Source organism: Mangifera indica, chromosome 3 (assembly GCF_011075055.1).
Source record: "Mangifera indica cultivar Alphonso chromosome 3, CATAS_Mindica_2.1, whole genome shotgun sequence".
Classification (NCBI taxonomy): Eukaryota; Viridiplantae; Streptophyta; class Magnoliopsida; order Sapindales; family Anacardiaceae; genus Mangifera; species Mangifera indica.
Window position 1 is genome coordinate 2,577,101 of NC_058139.1, and position 12,452 is coordinate 2,589,552.

At 32.6% G+C, this 12,452-nt stretch overlaps 2 protein-coding genes across 2 annotated transcripts; both read right to left on the reverse strand.

Annotated features, from left to right (window-relative positions):
• Positions 1 to 98: 98 nt before the first annotated feature.
• LOC123210090 (serine/threonine-protein kinase STY13-like) lies at positions 99 to 4,030 on the reverse strand. Its single transcript, XM_044628286.1, has 6 exons — positions 3,524 to 4,030; positions 2,669 to 2,790; positions 1,549 to 1,745; positions 1,239 to 1,413; positions 754 to 888; positions 99 to 618 (listed from the first exon to the last, which is right to left on the reverse strand). The coding sequence occupies exons 1-6, from the start codon at positions 3,813 to 3,815 to the stop codon at positions 412 to 414; spliced, it is 1,128 nt and encodes a 375-aa protein (XP_044484221.1). The 5' UTR covers positions 3,816 to 4,030; the 3' UTR covers positions 99 to 411.
• Positions 4,031 to 9,546: 5,516 nt separating this feature from the next.
• On the reverse strand, positions 9,547 to 11,489 carry LOC123210587 (transcription factor bHLH162-like). Its single transcript, XM_044629042.1, has 3 exons — positions 11,224 to 11,489; positions 10,080 to 10,418; positions 9,547 to 9,986 (listed from the first exon to the last, which is right to left on the reverse strand). The coding sequence occupies exons 1-3, from the start codon at positions 11,356 to 11,358 to the stop codon at positions 9,915 to 9,917; spliced, it is 546 nt and encodes a 181-aa protein (XP_044484977.1). The 5' UTR covers positions 11,359 to 11,489; the 3' UTR covers positions 9,547 to 9,914.
• Positions 11,490 to 12,452: the final 963 nt, after the last annotated feature.

Genomic DNA, 12,452 nt, shown 5'->3' on the forward strand with positions numbered 1-12,452 from the left:
TTACCGTTTATGTTGCCTCCATCAGTTTTACAGCATTGTGAAAAACAAAATGTAACTTCAGTTCTCAGGTTTAGCCACCAACTAAAAGAAGAGCAAGATCAGCAAATCAAATCATATGGCATATATAAAGGGAGATCTTACAGGAGGTAGGCAAGGCCAATCTATCACCACGCTGGCAAGTCAAATAGATACACAACCATGGAACACCCAAAAAGAAAAAAATAAATAAAAATAGAGTAAGAATTGAAAAGCTTTACACCATTCAACCAGGTGAGAGATGTAGCGCAGGTCCTCAGGCTGTACTCACTCTCACCTCTCTTGGCTTCTTTCCGTTTAATATGATGTTCACTCCTCGCACAAATATTTCTTGTAACTCTTGGATATTAAAAACACCTCAACCCTTCATCTGCTTCAAGGCCCTCGATACCTTCTAAAGCAGAGACAACCTTGAGCTTGATCAACAGGGATCATACCACCACCCTTTGATGTGTCAATGGCCTCCATCATTGTAACTACCTCATCCATCTCTGGCCGTTTATCTGGATTAGCATCCCAGCATCGCTTCATTACATTTGCTAGTGAACTTGGGCAACATCTTGGGATCTCTGGTCTCAAATTCTGTTTCAAGATGGATATAATTAAAATCTAGAAATTAATAATTTTTTGGTGTAATTAATCTTTTCGATGAAGCCTGATTTTAAACACTCCATGTGCAATGAACAAAAACGATTGGTGTACAAGCAGACACCATACCTGATGAACCACAGCTGAGGTGAATTCCGAGAAACTAAGGTCAGGATATGGCATGTCACAGCAATATATCTCCCATAAACAGATGCCAAAACTGTAGACATCACATTTCCTGTTATATGGGTTGCCATTGAGAACCTGAAACCAAACCATTAATTTGATGAGTCTTAAAGCATTCACTTTTTTATAATGTTTATTGGCTTTTTTCTTCTTTAATTCACGTTCATGCACATTCAGTTTAGGTAAAAATCCTACTTACAAGACACCTTTAAGCAAAATGTTCCCATCCCATTAGTAAATGCCTGTGTACAGGGGCATCTACTAGAGCCGACATCTATTGATTACGTTTTTCAAAGAAACACAAAAAAAGAAGCAAGCACTCAAAATAATTTTCTTATGATCCAAAAATTCCATATAACAAATCACACAACAAACATAGTATAAAATGACCTAAAAAAAAATAAAAAAACAATAAAAAGACTCTATACCTCAGGAGCCATGTACCCTAGTGTTCCAGTCTCTCCAGTCATATCGTTAGGATTTGAAGCTTCAACACGAGCAACACCAAAATCAGCAATTTTTACCATACGTGTCTTGTCCAACAGCATGTTCTCTGTCTTTACATCTCTGTGAACAATCTTCTGTGAATGAAGGTAACTCAACCTACAATATAAAAGATGCTTTTAGCTCTTAATTCCCTAGGTAGACAAAATTTCAAGCCCTATATCATCCTTTCACAGCCAACAACAGTACCAAAAGTAAACAAATACCAAACAGAATTGGGATAGATGTAGATACCCTCTAGCAATATCAAGTGCTAGCTGCACAACCACTTTGAAAGCTAGTTTCCTTCTCCTGTTCTTTATGAGGTAAGATTTCAGAGCACCTCCAGGAAGATATTCAACAACAACACAACATATGCTACTTGGCATGCTAATTTGACCGTTTTCAGTTTGTATTTGTAGGTCTGATGAGCCCATTGTCGCCCCAATAAACTGGAATGAGTAAAAAACTACCAACTTTAACTCTTGTATCTCAGACAGTAACACTAGCATGTGTAAATTATTTTCTTGAAAAATACACATGAATAAAACAATCATACACCTTTTACATATATCCAAGCAGGTTTCTAATTCTTAGACCTGTAATTGATAGTTGCATGACATCCAAACTAGAGGGAAAGTCACTGCTCCACCAGCAGGGCACACATCGCAGAGCCACCAAATCTTTAACAATTTTGCACTAGTTGATCACTAAAGTCAAGAAACTCGTAGGGTGTAATACTTTTACGAGATTGAGAGGTTAGTAAGGCACTACAAGAAAATCTCATAGTGAGATATTAATCATTTTCAGTTGCATGAAAAGACACTAACTGAAGTGACCTTTAAACAAGCTTCCAACAAAAATCAGGACTGAAGAATAAAACAACACTTTACCCATAGTTTCTAAGAAAAGGCTAGACGCTGAAACAATGGACACTAGTTATAGCAGTGGATGTCCAATCAATATCCTAATGAGGAAAACGTAACCAAACATTACAAATCTTTTAAAACTAACCTAAAAGAATAATGAATCCTCACCACTGATGACAGCCTAGAATACTTCTCCTCAAATGCTCACAATACAATATTATTGGTTTCAAGATGAAAAACGATGGCATTTCTAGTACTTGTGGACTTCTTGGCCTTCTCTACTAAAAGGACAGCAGTGGGTAGTTCATTGAGATCAGTGTCATCAGTGCCCAAGTTATTCTCAAAATTATGAATAATAACCTTTTTTCTCTCATATCTTTCACCACAAAAGCTAGCCATGCAAATTCTACAAGAATTATGAAGCTTTTGAAAAGCTAATGCTATTCAGGTTCTCTATTAGAGAAAAGAAAATCAAAATCAGGAAAAATTTGAAAGTAGAAACTGACCTTAGTAACATTAGGATGATCAAGTTTATGCCAGACAGCAACTTCTTGTGTAAAAGCTAACCTTAACGAGTTAATCTCAGCTTCTGTCCGATGGCCCTCCTCTCCCCAATCAAGCAACTTGACTGAAATATAAGAAAGTGATCAAGAAATTACTGTCAGTGAAACTAAAATCAATTATAAAAGTATTAATGCAACCAAAAACTAATGTTAGACTTACTCGGATAAGAAAGAAAGAATAGGTCTGCATTAGTTATATTAAGATTTATGAAACTGGTAACATCATTACAATTGTTGTTATAATATTCAGAATTGACATCATATTTCCAGCGATCAGTCAAGCTCAGTATATTTTCTACTATTTTATGGACATGATACTAACAGATGGGATCACATGAAAGTTGAGAAGTCCAATTCCATCCAAGTTCAGGCTGTAACAAGCAGAATTCAACTCAACCCCGTAAATGAGTCACGGATTTCATAAGACTCCATTTACCATGCCCAATCACCAAAAACTCAGAATTTTATTTGAAGGATCAAACTATAGACAAATAAAAAAAAACCTAAACAATTATAGACTCTGTATCAGTTGTTTAAACTAAAATATGCAAATTTAGTCATATTCACTAATGCAGACAAACTGGGTATCATTCAAAACAACTAAAAAATTCGAAAATGGAAATGAAAATCTGAAAAGGGGACAAATGGGCATTCAAATCTAAGGGGAAAAAAAAACAGAATTTGAAATGGAACTAATAATTATCATCATGACAATACAAATTAAAGATAAAAATTTAAGCAAAGCCCGAAAGTAAAACATAAAAAAAGAGAGAGTAACACTGAGTATAAATGACTGACCAGCGACATCCCGACCGTCGTAGATGCCACGGTGGACAGTGCCGAAGGTACCACGAGCAATGACACTCTTGATGGTAAGTTTAGTAGGATCGATCTCCCAGTCTTGTCTTTGTTGCTTCTTAAAAGAATTTGGAATTGTGGTGGCAGCCGCCGTGATCAGAATATTATCATCAGAATTTCTTTTCTTGGTCTTCTCCATAGTCAATGCTCTATTTAAGTGTTTCTCGAGTTGCTCTAAACTTTTCAGATCAATCTGATCCGCTCTCACAAACCCATCATTGTTTTCCTTCATTGTTTCGCTTTTTCCCGACTCAAACTCTGTCAGTCTTCTTCTCCCTTACTTTGGTTTAAGTCTTCTGGTTGTCGCCGTTAATGTTCACTTCGGTTGTTCTGGTTGTGTTTTTTTTCCACGAAATTTTGTCGAGTCTTTCAAATGAGAGCATGTGGGCACATGGCAGCGCCTGAACACAGCATGTGTCTCTGACCCACTCTCTTCTCTCTCTCTCTCTCTACACTCCCTTCTCATTCCTATTCATGAATATATCCCATGCAACACCCTTGTAATTTAATAAGTTTTTATTATCTCCCCTAGATTTCCCTTTTTTGAAATCTATAGCAGGGAGGATGTTAATAATTCCAAAACCAGGTAGGATTTTTTCGTAATACAGAAGATGGGGAAAGTCAGTGAAATTAGGGATATTAATTAAAATAGGTAAAAATTTTTCCGTTTATACCTTTTTAGGCAAATACACAGTAGTTTTATTTTTATAAGCAAATATTTTTATAACTCCAAAAATACCCTCCCAGCCCTGTATACGTAGGCACTGGAAGGAAAATTTGAGTGCGTAAGTGCGTGCGGTGCGTGCGTGGTGCGTGCGGTGCGTGCAGTGCATGCGGTGCGTGAGCTGTGCGCACACCCTGATTAATATATATAAACAAAGTGTGAGGGTGCGCGCGCAGTGCGTGCAGTGCGCGCACCCTTTCTTTTATATATATATATATATATATATATATATATATATATATATATATATATATATATATTAAATAATATAAATAAATATATATATTAAATATTAAAATATTTAATATAATATATATAAATAATAATAATAATAATTTTTAAATATATATTATATTATTATATATTATATATATAATATTATATATATATATAATATATGTACAGTGCACTGTGTACTGTGCACTGTATGCGCACTGTATACGCACTGTGCGCGTACTGCACACTCACTGTGCACTATGTACAGTGAGCGCACTGCACATGCATTGTGCGCACCGCGCACTCCACACGCACTCGCGCACTCCGTACGTACCCACGCACTCAAACCTTTCTTCCAGTGCCTACGTATACAGGGTTGGAAGGGTATTTTTAGAGTTATAAAAAAATTTGCTTATAAAAGTAAAACTACTGTGCGTTTGCCTAAAAAAGTATAAGCGGAAAAAATTTTGCCTATTTTAATTCATATCCCGTGAAATTAATTACTTGTTTATTATTAATATATTTTATTTATTATTTGTTTATAATATTTATTCAACTTAGGATCAATGTTCTTTTATACATATCATTAAATAGATAATAGGAAGATTGAAATTTTTAGCACTATTTTATTCTGTGTAAACAAAATTGTCACTTATCCTAAATCTTTAACAAATATATCATAATAGTAACCATCTTTCCTAAAATACCCCTCTTTAGTCTTTCATACATAAATTCTCTCTCTTCTTCTCTGTAACTTTTTTTTCTCTTCTTTCTTTTTTTCCAAAGTGATAAAGGAATCACTTTCACTTCTTCCTCATCTTCATAAACAAAAGCAGGAAAGAAAAAACTGAATTCTTCAGATTAAAAACTCTGCTAAGTGAAGATATAAAAAAAAAGAGCAAACCACAAAAAAACTCAACCATATCCACTTTAAACCCTAGAAGAGATGATTATCGAAGAAGATTAATTAGTAAGATTTAACTAAAAAATAATAATATTTAAGAATTAAAATTGAAGAAAAAAAATTTATGTTTAACTGAAAAAAAAAAAACGTTAGCTGAGTTTACTGGGTTGGCGTTAATGCCAAGGGTTAGCGTAATGCCAACCCATAATGTTAAAGTAGGCACATGCAACCCATAAATATTAAAGTAGACCGTCATTTCAATCAAGTTGTGCCTGCATTTTTCATTGCACACAGTTTATTATAATATAATATAATAATATAATATAATATATTTTATATATAATTATATAATATTAATAATATATATATATTAATAATATATGGCGCCATGGGTTGGCGTGTTAACGCCAACCCATGGCCCCCAGACTCCTTTGCATATATTTTATAAAATATAAAATTATATTATAATATTATATAATATATTAATATTATATTATATATAATATAATATATTATATATATTTTATTATATATAATATATAATTATATATATTATATTATATTATATTATTTAATATTATAATATATAATTATATAATAATAATATATAATATATTATAATATATAATATAATTATCTATTATAATATAAAATAATATATATTATTATAAAGGTTCACAGAAATAGTTGGCTTGTTAACATTAATTTAGGTGGGTCTATATTTTATAAACTAAAACTATTGGTGTAAGAAAATTGGCGTTATTATAATTTAAGGTGGACCTACCTTTTATAAAACTTAAAGCTTAAAGTTAGTCATTTCCGCCAACTTTTATAATAATATATATAATTATATTATATAATATAATTATATGATATTATAATATCATATAATATAATATATATATATATTATATATATTAATATAATAATATTATTTAATAATACATATTATAATATTAATATAATATAATATTATATTATATTATATTATAATATATTATATTATATTAAAACAGGCAAAGGACGCCAACCCTTTGCCTGTTTTAATTCTTTTTTAGGGTAGCGTTCCCAACCTTTGGCGTTAACGCCAACCTTCAAAAATTAAAAAGGGTTGGCCATGCCAGCCCTTTTTATTTTTTTTTTCAATTTTTTTAATTAAATACCTATCTTATTTGTTAAAGTGGAAATCTAAAATTTACAGAACAAAATTTCATAGGTCTGCCCATCAGTTTTTTTTCCAGATTTTTTTTCTGCCAACCTTTTTAATTTTTTTTCAATAAAGAATTCTTAATCTGAAATCTATTTCTTTTTTCAGCTTTTTTCTTTTGTTTTGGAAACATTTATTCTATTTTCTACATGATTCATTTATCGAGAAAAAAAAGAAAAAAAAGTTACAGAGAAAAAGAGAGAGAATTTGTGCATGAAAGATTGAAAAGAGATATTTTGGGGAAGGTGATCACTGTTGTGCTATATTTGTGAAAACTTTAGGATAAGTGACATTTTTGTATACAGGAAATAAAATAATGGTAAAAATTTCAATATCCCTAGATAATAAGAATCCAAATGAATGAATTTGCAGTTGTGCTTCTTAATTAATTAAGATAAACCCTGAAGCAGAATAGACTATAGAGAAGAAAATTATTAGGGTTTTGCATGCACAATTTTTTATTATATTCTCAATAATTCTGCATCTCCACCTACCTGTGTTTGCTTCTATTGATGTAGATGGTTAAGCTCCATTATTGATTAATTCATGGTTAACTTACAAGTACATCTCTTCTTGCTCACCATGCAAAATTGAAATGTTCTGTTATTTGGGTCCCGATGATCTTGACTTTTCTGGGCGCTTTGCGGACATCTTTACATGAATAAACAGGGCTTTGAGGTGACCAATTGAGCTATACTGGCCCATGTGCCCATTTGAAACTTTTGCATCCAAACGGCCGCTGTAAATATAAAATTTGATGTTGACCCAAGTGTTTGCTGATGGGTAATTTTGAAAATGGCTTGCACATAATTGAAGGTTTAGCCGCCAATCACATGGCGGAATTCACAAAAATTAAAACAAGAATGTCGTGTGTTAGCTGGTGAAATATATATGCATCTAAATACATGGAACCAAATTAACGCAAGAAGACAGTAGTAGTAAAGATGCAAACAAAGGAGGATTCCAACACATTACTTCAAGCACGCAGTTGGCCCCTTGTCTTCTTCCTGGATGCAGAAAGCAAAGCTATAGCTATAATTCACACACACACACACACACACACACATATATATGCAAATGCAAATACATATATCAAATGAAAATGAAGTTCTGAGAACCTGCGTAAGCTGATGATATTTCATCCATCTCTTTCCAGTCCAACGTCAAGGATGAGTTAATAACAACGTTATATATAATCAGTATTACCTTGACTATGACCAGTTGCCTTGCACATTTTCTATAAGTATTCAGTGGGACTCACCTTATGTTGCCTTCTTCTTCATCTTCTTCTCTCTTGTTTGAACCCATATGCCATTTTTTTCAAACTTTTATATTCAGAAAACAACTTCAGGCCAATGTTATTAATTTTTACGTTCAGGTCAAAACTGATTTTCTTTAATCACTATCACTGTATTTGGAGTCATCCAGGGATCTGTCGTACTCGTACATAATTAATTGTGGCCCTTCATTAATCACTTGTCTATTTTTCTTAACCTGGTTCTGGAAATAAGCTTTTTCAGTCATTTAAGTTCTTTATTTTTCATGTGATGTAAGAATTTTGTCTCCGAAGAAGTAGTTGGGAGTTGGGGACCATTTCATTTATGGAAAATCCAAAGGAAAATTTGCTACCTCAACATCCTTTTCAGGATAAAATTTGCTACCTCAACCCAAAAAAAATCTCAAGCTAAGCCAAAAGTTGAGCATGGATTAAAATGGAGGAGGATGACAACAATATTTATACATACATGCATGCATGCATGTTACCTCTCTTCACAAACTTTGAAATCTTGAATCATGTGTTCCACTCACACTTTTGTCTCATTTAAAACAAGACAATTGCTCAGTTGTTCAAGACAAACCTATCCATAATGGTTTTGTCTTATTTATTTATATGTTATATACAATTCAATAAAATTGTGGAACAAAATCATCCACTTATACAGATGATATGCTATTATATGAGTAGATGATTTTGAATTAAAGATAAAATACAATAAAACTATATGAGCAAGTAACGCTGTGTCATTATGTAATCGAGTGTTATTTTATCTTTAATTTTTAACTATTCAATTATATGATGACACGTTATTTATACATAAAATTATGCATATAACACTACTTGATAATATAATATCAAATTATAAGATGACACATAATTTGTGTATTCAAATTATAAAAAAAAAAAATGCGTATGAGTAGTATTGCTCTTTGTATGGCTGAATGTTTGAAAAAATAAAAACAAGTTTCATGTGAGCTGCCTTATTGGTCTAACTTATATTGAATTCTTAAGCTTTTAAGTGGGATGTCAATATAATATAGACTAATAATTTTTTAAATAAAAAATTAAAAATAACTGTTTTTAATTTCATAATTAAATAGAAATTATTGTATTTTAATTCAATTAATGAGATTTTCTGATAAAAATTTCAAATTTTATTTTGTGGTCAACTAGTTATTTTTTCATTTTCATTCCTAAATATTCAGTTTGACTTTTTGACCTTCTCATTTGTTGAATTTGGAACTTTAGCCTTATTAATATGAATGCAACCTTTTAAATTGATTTTTGAAAATTACACTTCCAAAGGAAAAAAATTTGGCCCCGGCGTGGCTGACGTTGGTGAAAATTCTCCAGTCTTACAAGGAATTACTATTGCTATCATGCATTCTGCAGACTGCTCCGAAAAAGAGCGATAGTTCAGTTAGGTTAGTCATCAATGCTTTGTCAGATTAGTTATTAAATCTAAAGTTTTATTTGATTAATATGATTGATTCAATTTTGAGAAAAGGGTCATCGAGATGGTAATTTCTTTTTTTGGAACGATGAATACTTGCTTCTGGGATCATAAATCTAGTTCTTTTTAGAAATTTTTTCTGTTGATATATTTACTTCGGCCATATTTTGTGCCATGGAATTGAAGATGTGACAATACATAGCTAAAAGTTCTTGCATGAAAACTACAATATGGCCAACGTAGTGGTACAAAATCTACTAATAATGCTGCACTTCTTCTGATTAACCAGAGAGAAATTACACAAAATAATTTTCTTACGTAGAGGAGGTAAAACCATAACAGACTTGATTAACGAAAAGTAGGCTACATTTGTTTCCTCTTAAATATGCATAGTTCATTGATCGAAATTGCCTTGCATATCGTCACTATCAGATCTTCAGGAAGCCAGCCAACAGCAAAATCAACAGATAACCTCCATTAATTTATTAACTTGGTTTTGTCCTTCATCGATATCGCATAGGTGCTGATTTCTTCAGAAACGATTTACTTCATGAGTAAACCAATTCCTGCAACCTTTGGCAGACTCTTGAAGTCTCTACACCAACTCTAGAAATTTTAACCTACAAATTTGATTAATTAAAGTCAGTCTAATGATGCATTTATGAGTGGAAATTTATTACTAAGAATTAATCAACATTCACAGTATCACTCACCTGGGCATGTATTGAGTGGAAAAGCTTATCACCCAAGGTAGAAAAACTAGCATTGACAACTTCAGCTCCTTCTTCCTCGAGGATACTAATAACTTCATATAACATAAAGTTTTTTTGCAGCCCAGTTATCAAAACCACTTCAATAGTAGGACCAACTTCTCTTAATTCAACCAGGGGTAATCTTAAACCGATATTCGTTGTATCGGTTATGTTACTATTAGACGTTTTTGTTGACTTCGTTGCTTCTTCTCTCATCTCCTTTAGTTTTTCTATTCTATCTCGTAGCTGCTTTATGTAGGCTGCAGCAAGGTCGAGCTGATCTTGTTGTGATAGCATATCCTGAAAAAGTTGAAAAGAAAAATCATCCACTGATTCGTAAGGAAAAACAAAAGTTATGAATAGGAATATGGTCGGTGGGAGGCAACTGTAACATGTTATAGTAATAATAATCAATCCCTTCACTGAAAATCTGTGTGCAAATAATACCCAGACATTAATGTTTCTTACTGCATGAATAATTCTTTGAAAGAAAAACCTTTAAAATTATTGCTAAATACGTGGAATAGATGAGGCTTCGAATAGATTCATAACATCTATTTTACTGAATTTGCGGCTATAAATTTCTTGTGGCCCTGGGGAAACGAAGTAAGGGACCTACTTACAGAGATGAAATATTGACATAAAAAAAAAATCTATCTCTATATATTTTGTCTCTTTCAGGAAGAAGAAACAATAATTTTGATGAGAGTTAATTATCTTATCAATATAGATTAGCATAGAAATGAAAATTGATTTCAGAGCCACATTGTTAATTAAAAATTCTGTGCTGATAGTGTAAATTATTGATTATATGGAAGACAGAAGGGACTATAAAAGGAGTTCCTTAAAAGAAAGCACTGCCATGGGAAAATAAAGGAAATGCTAAAGCTGATTAATTTCTTCTTCACAGTTGCTTAGGGACTCAGTGACTTACGAAATGGTATTGACAAAGATTGAGCTTTTCTCTTCAATTTAAGTTGTAATTTTATTCATGGGAGAAAGGGTTATGATTCAGTGCAGAATTTTAGAGTTTTAAGTTTCAATTAGTGCAGTTAAGAGTGTGAGAGAGAGTGAGTGAGAGGTAAGAAGAGGAATAATAATATACCTTGGAGGTTTTGGTATGTTGAGAAGGAAGGAGAGAAGCAAGCTTGAAGCATAAAGTTTTCATGTGATTTCTCCGATTCCTTTCAATAACTTTTCGATCAAGTTTGGACGACTGGTCACTCATTTTTGCCTTCATCTCTTCGCTCTCACTCTAATTACACAACACAACAAACAGAAAAAAAAAAAGAAAGAAAGGAAGAAAGAAAATCCCAGAAGAGCAGAGAGAGGTTTGTGAGAAGTAGAGTAAGGATTCCAAATGTAAGCCAAGTAGAATGTATTATATATAGGCAAGAAATGAAGAGGGGAAACAGCATACGAAACCTCAGAGGGAGGAATGCGAGTTGAAGATGAAGATATGACGAGGTGGGCCCTGTAGTAACATGGTAAACTTAATAATACACTTGAAAATCCCTCTGACTACGTTTTCATATCATCTGGGGTTTGTTCTCCATTTCTTTTCTTGACCTTGACTTTTCTCTCTGTTCTTTTAATCTTTAATTTTCCCTTTCACCGACCACTTTTTTCCTACGTACTGAACTCCAAATTTGGCCTTTGGGAGCTTTCAAAAGAACTTTAAAACACGTTTGGTAATTTTGGGGCTCTTTTAAGTTGTACCTCAATGTACAAAAATAAATTCTATAATATTTTATTAATATTATGATGAATGTATTGTATTATATTTCTAGTTTGAAATAGAGAAGATTGGTTACATGACTAACGGAAAATAATGAAGAAGATTGAAGTTCAAACTAGTGTACGGACACATTACATGAGAAGAAATCTAAAGCGTACGTAACATGCGAGGTCATTGCTGTTTTTATAGACCGGCCAAAACATTCCGTCCTCCCATCTCCTTTCTCTTCATCTTAATCATGGAAACACGCGGATTCAAACTTTTCTACAGTGAAACTATTAATATGGCTCACAGAATATATAGACGCATGAAAAACGTTTGAAGAATTCCTTTCTCTATTGGGAAAACAAAATCTAATCGGGTAACAAAAGTAAATAGATAACATGAAAGAAATATTCAAAGGGAAAAAAGGGAAGAAGATATTTAGTTAAATTATTTTCCAGTCATGCAATTGAATCTGTAATATTTCCTGGAGATTGGAGTGCCAATAGGCTGCAATTTAAGCTTATTGCCTTTAGGATTAAAAAATTCCTTTTGTAGTAGTTGAGCGAATGTAGGGAACCATTCTCCTTGCCAAGTCCACATGGGGTTGTTTG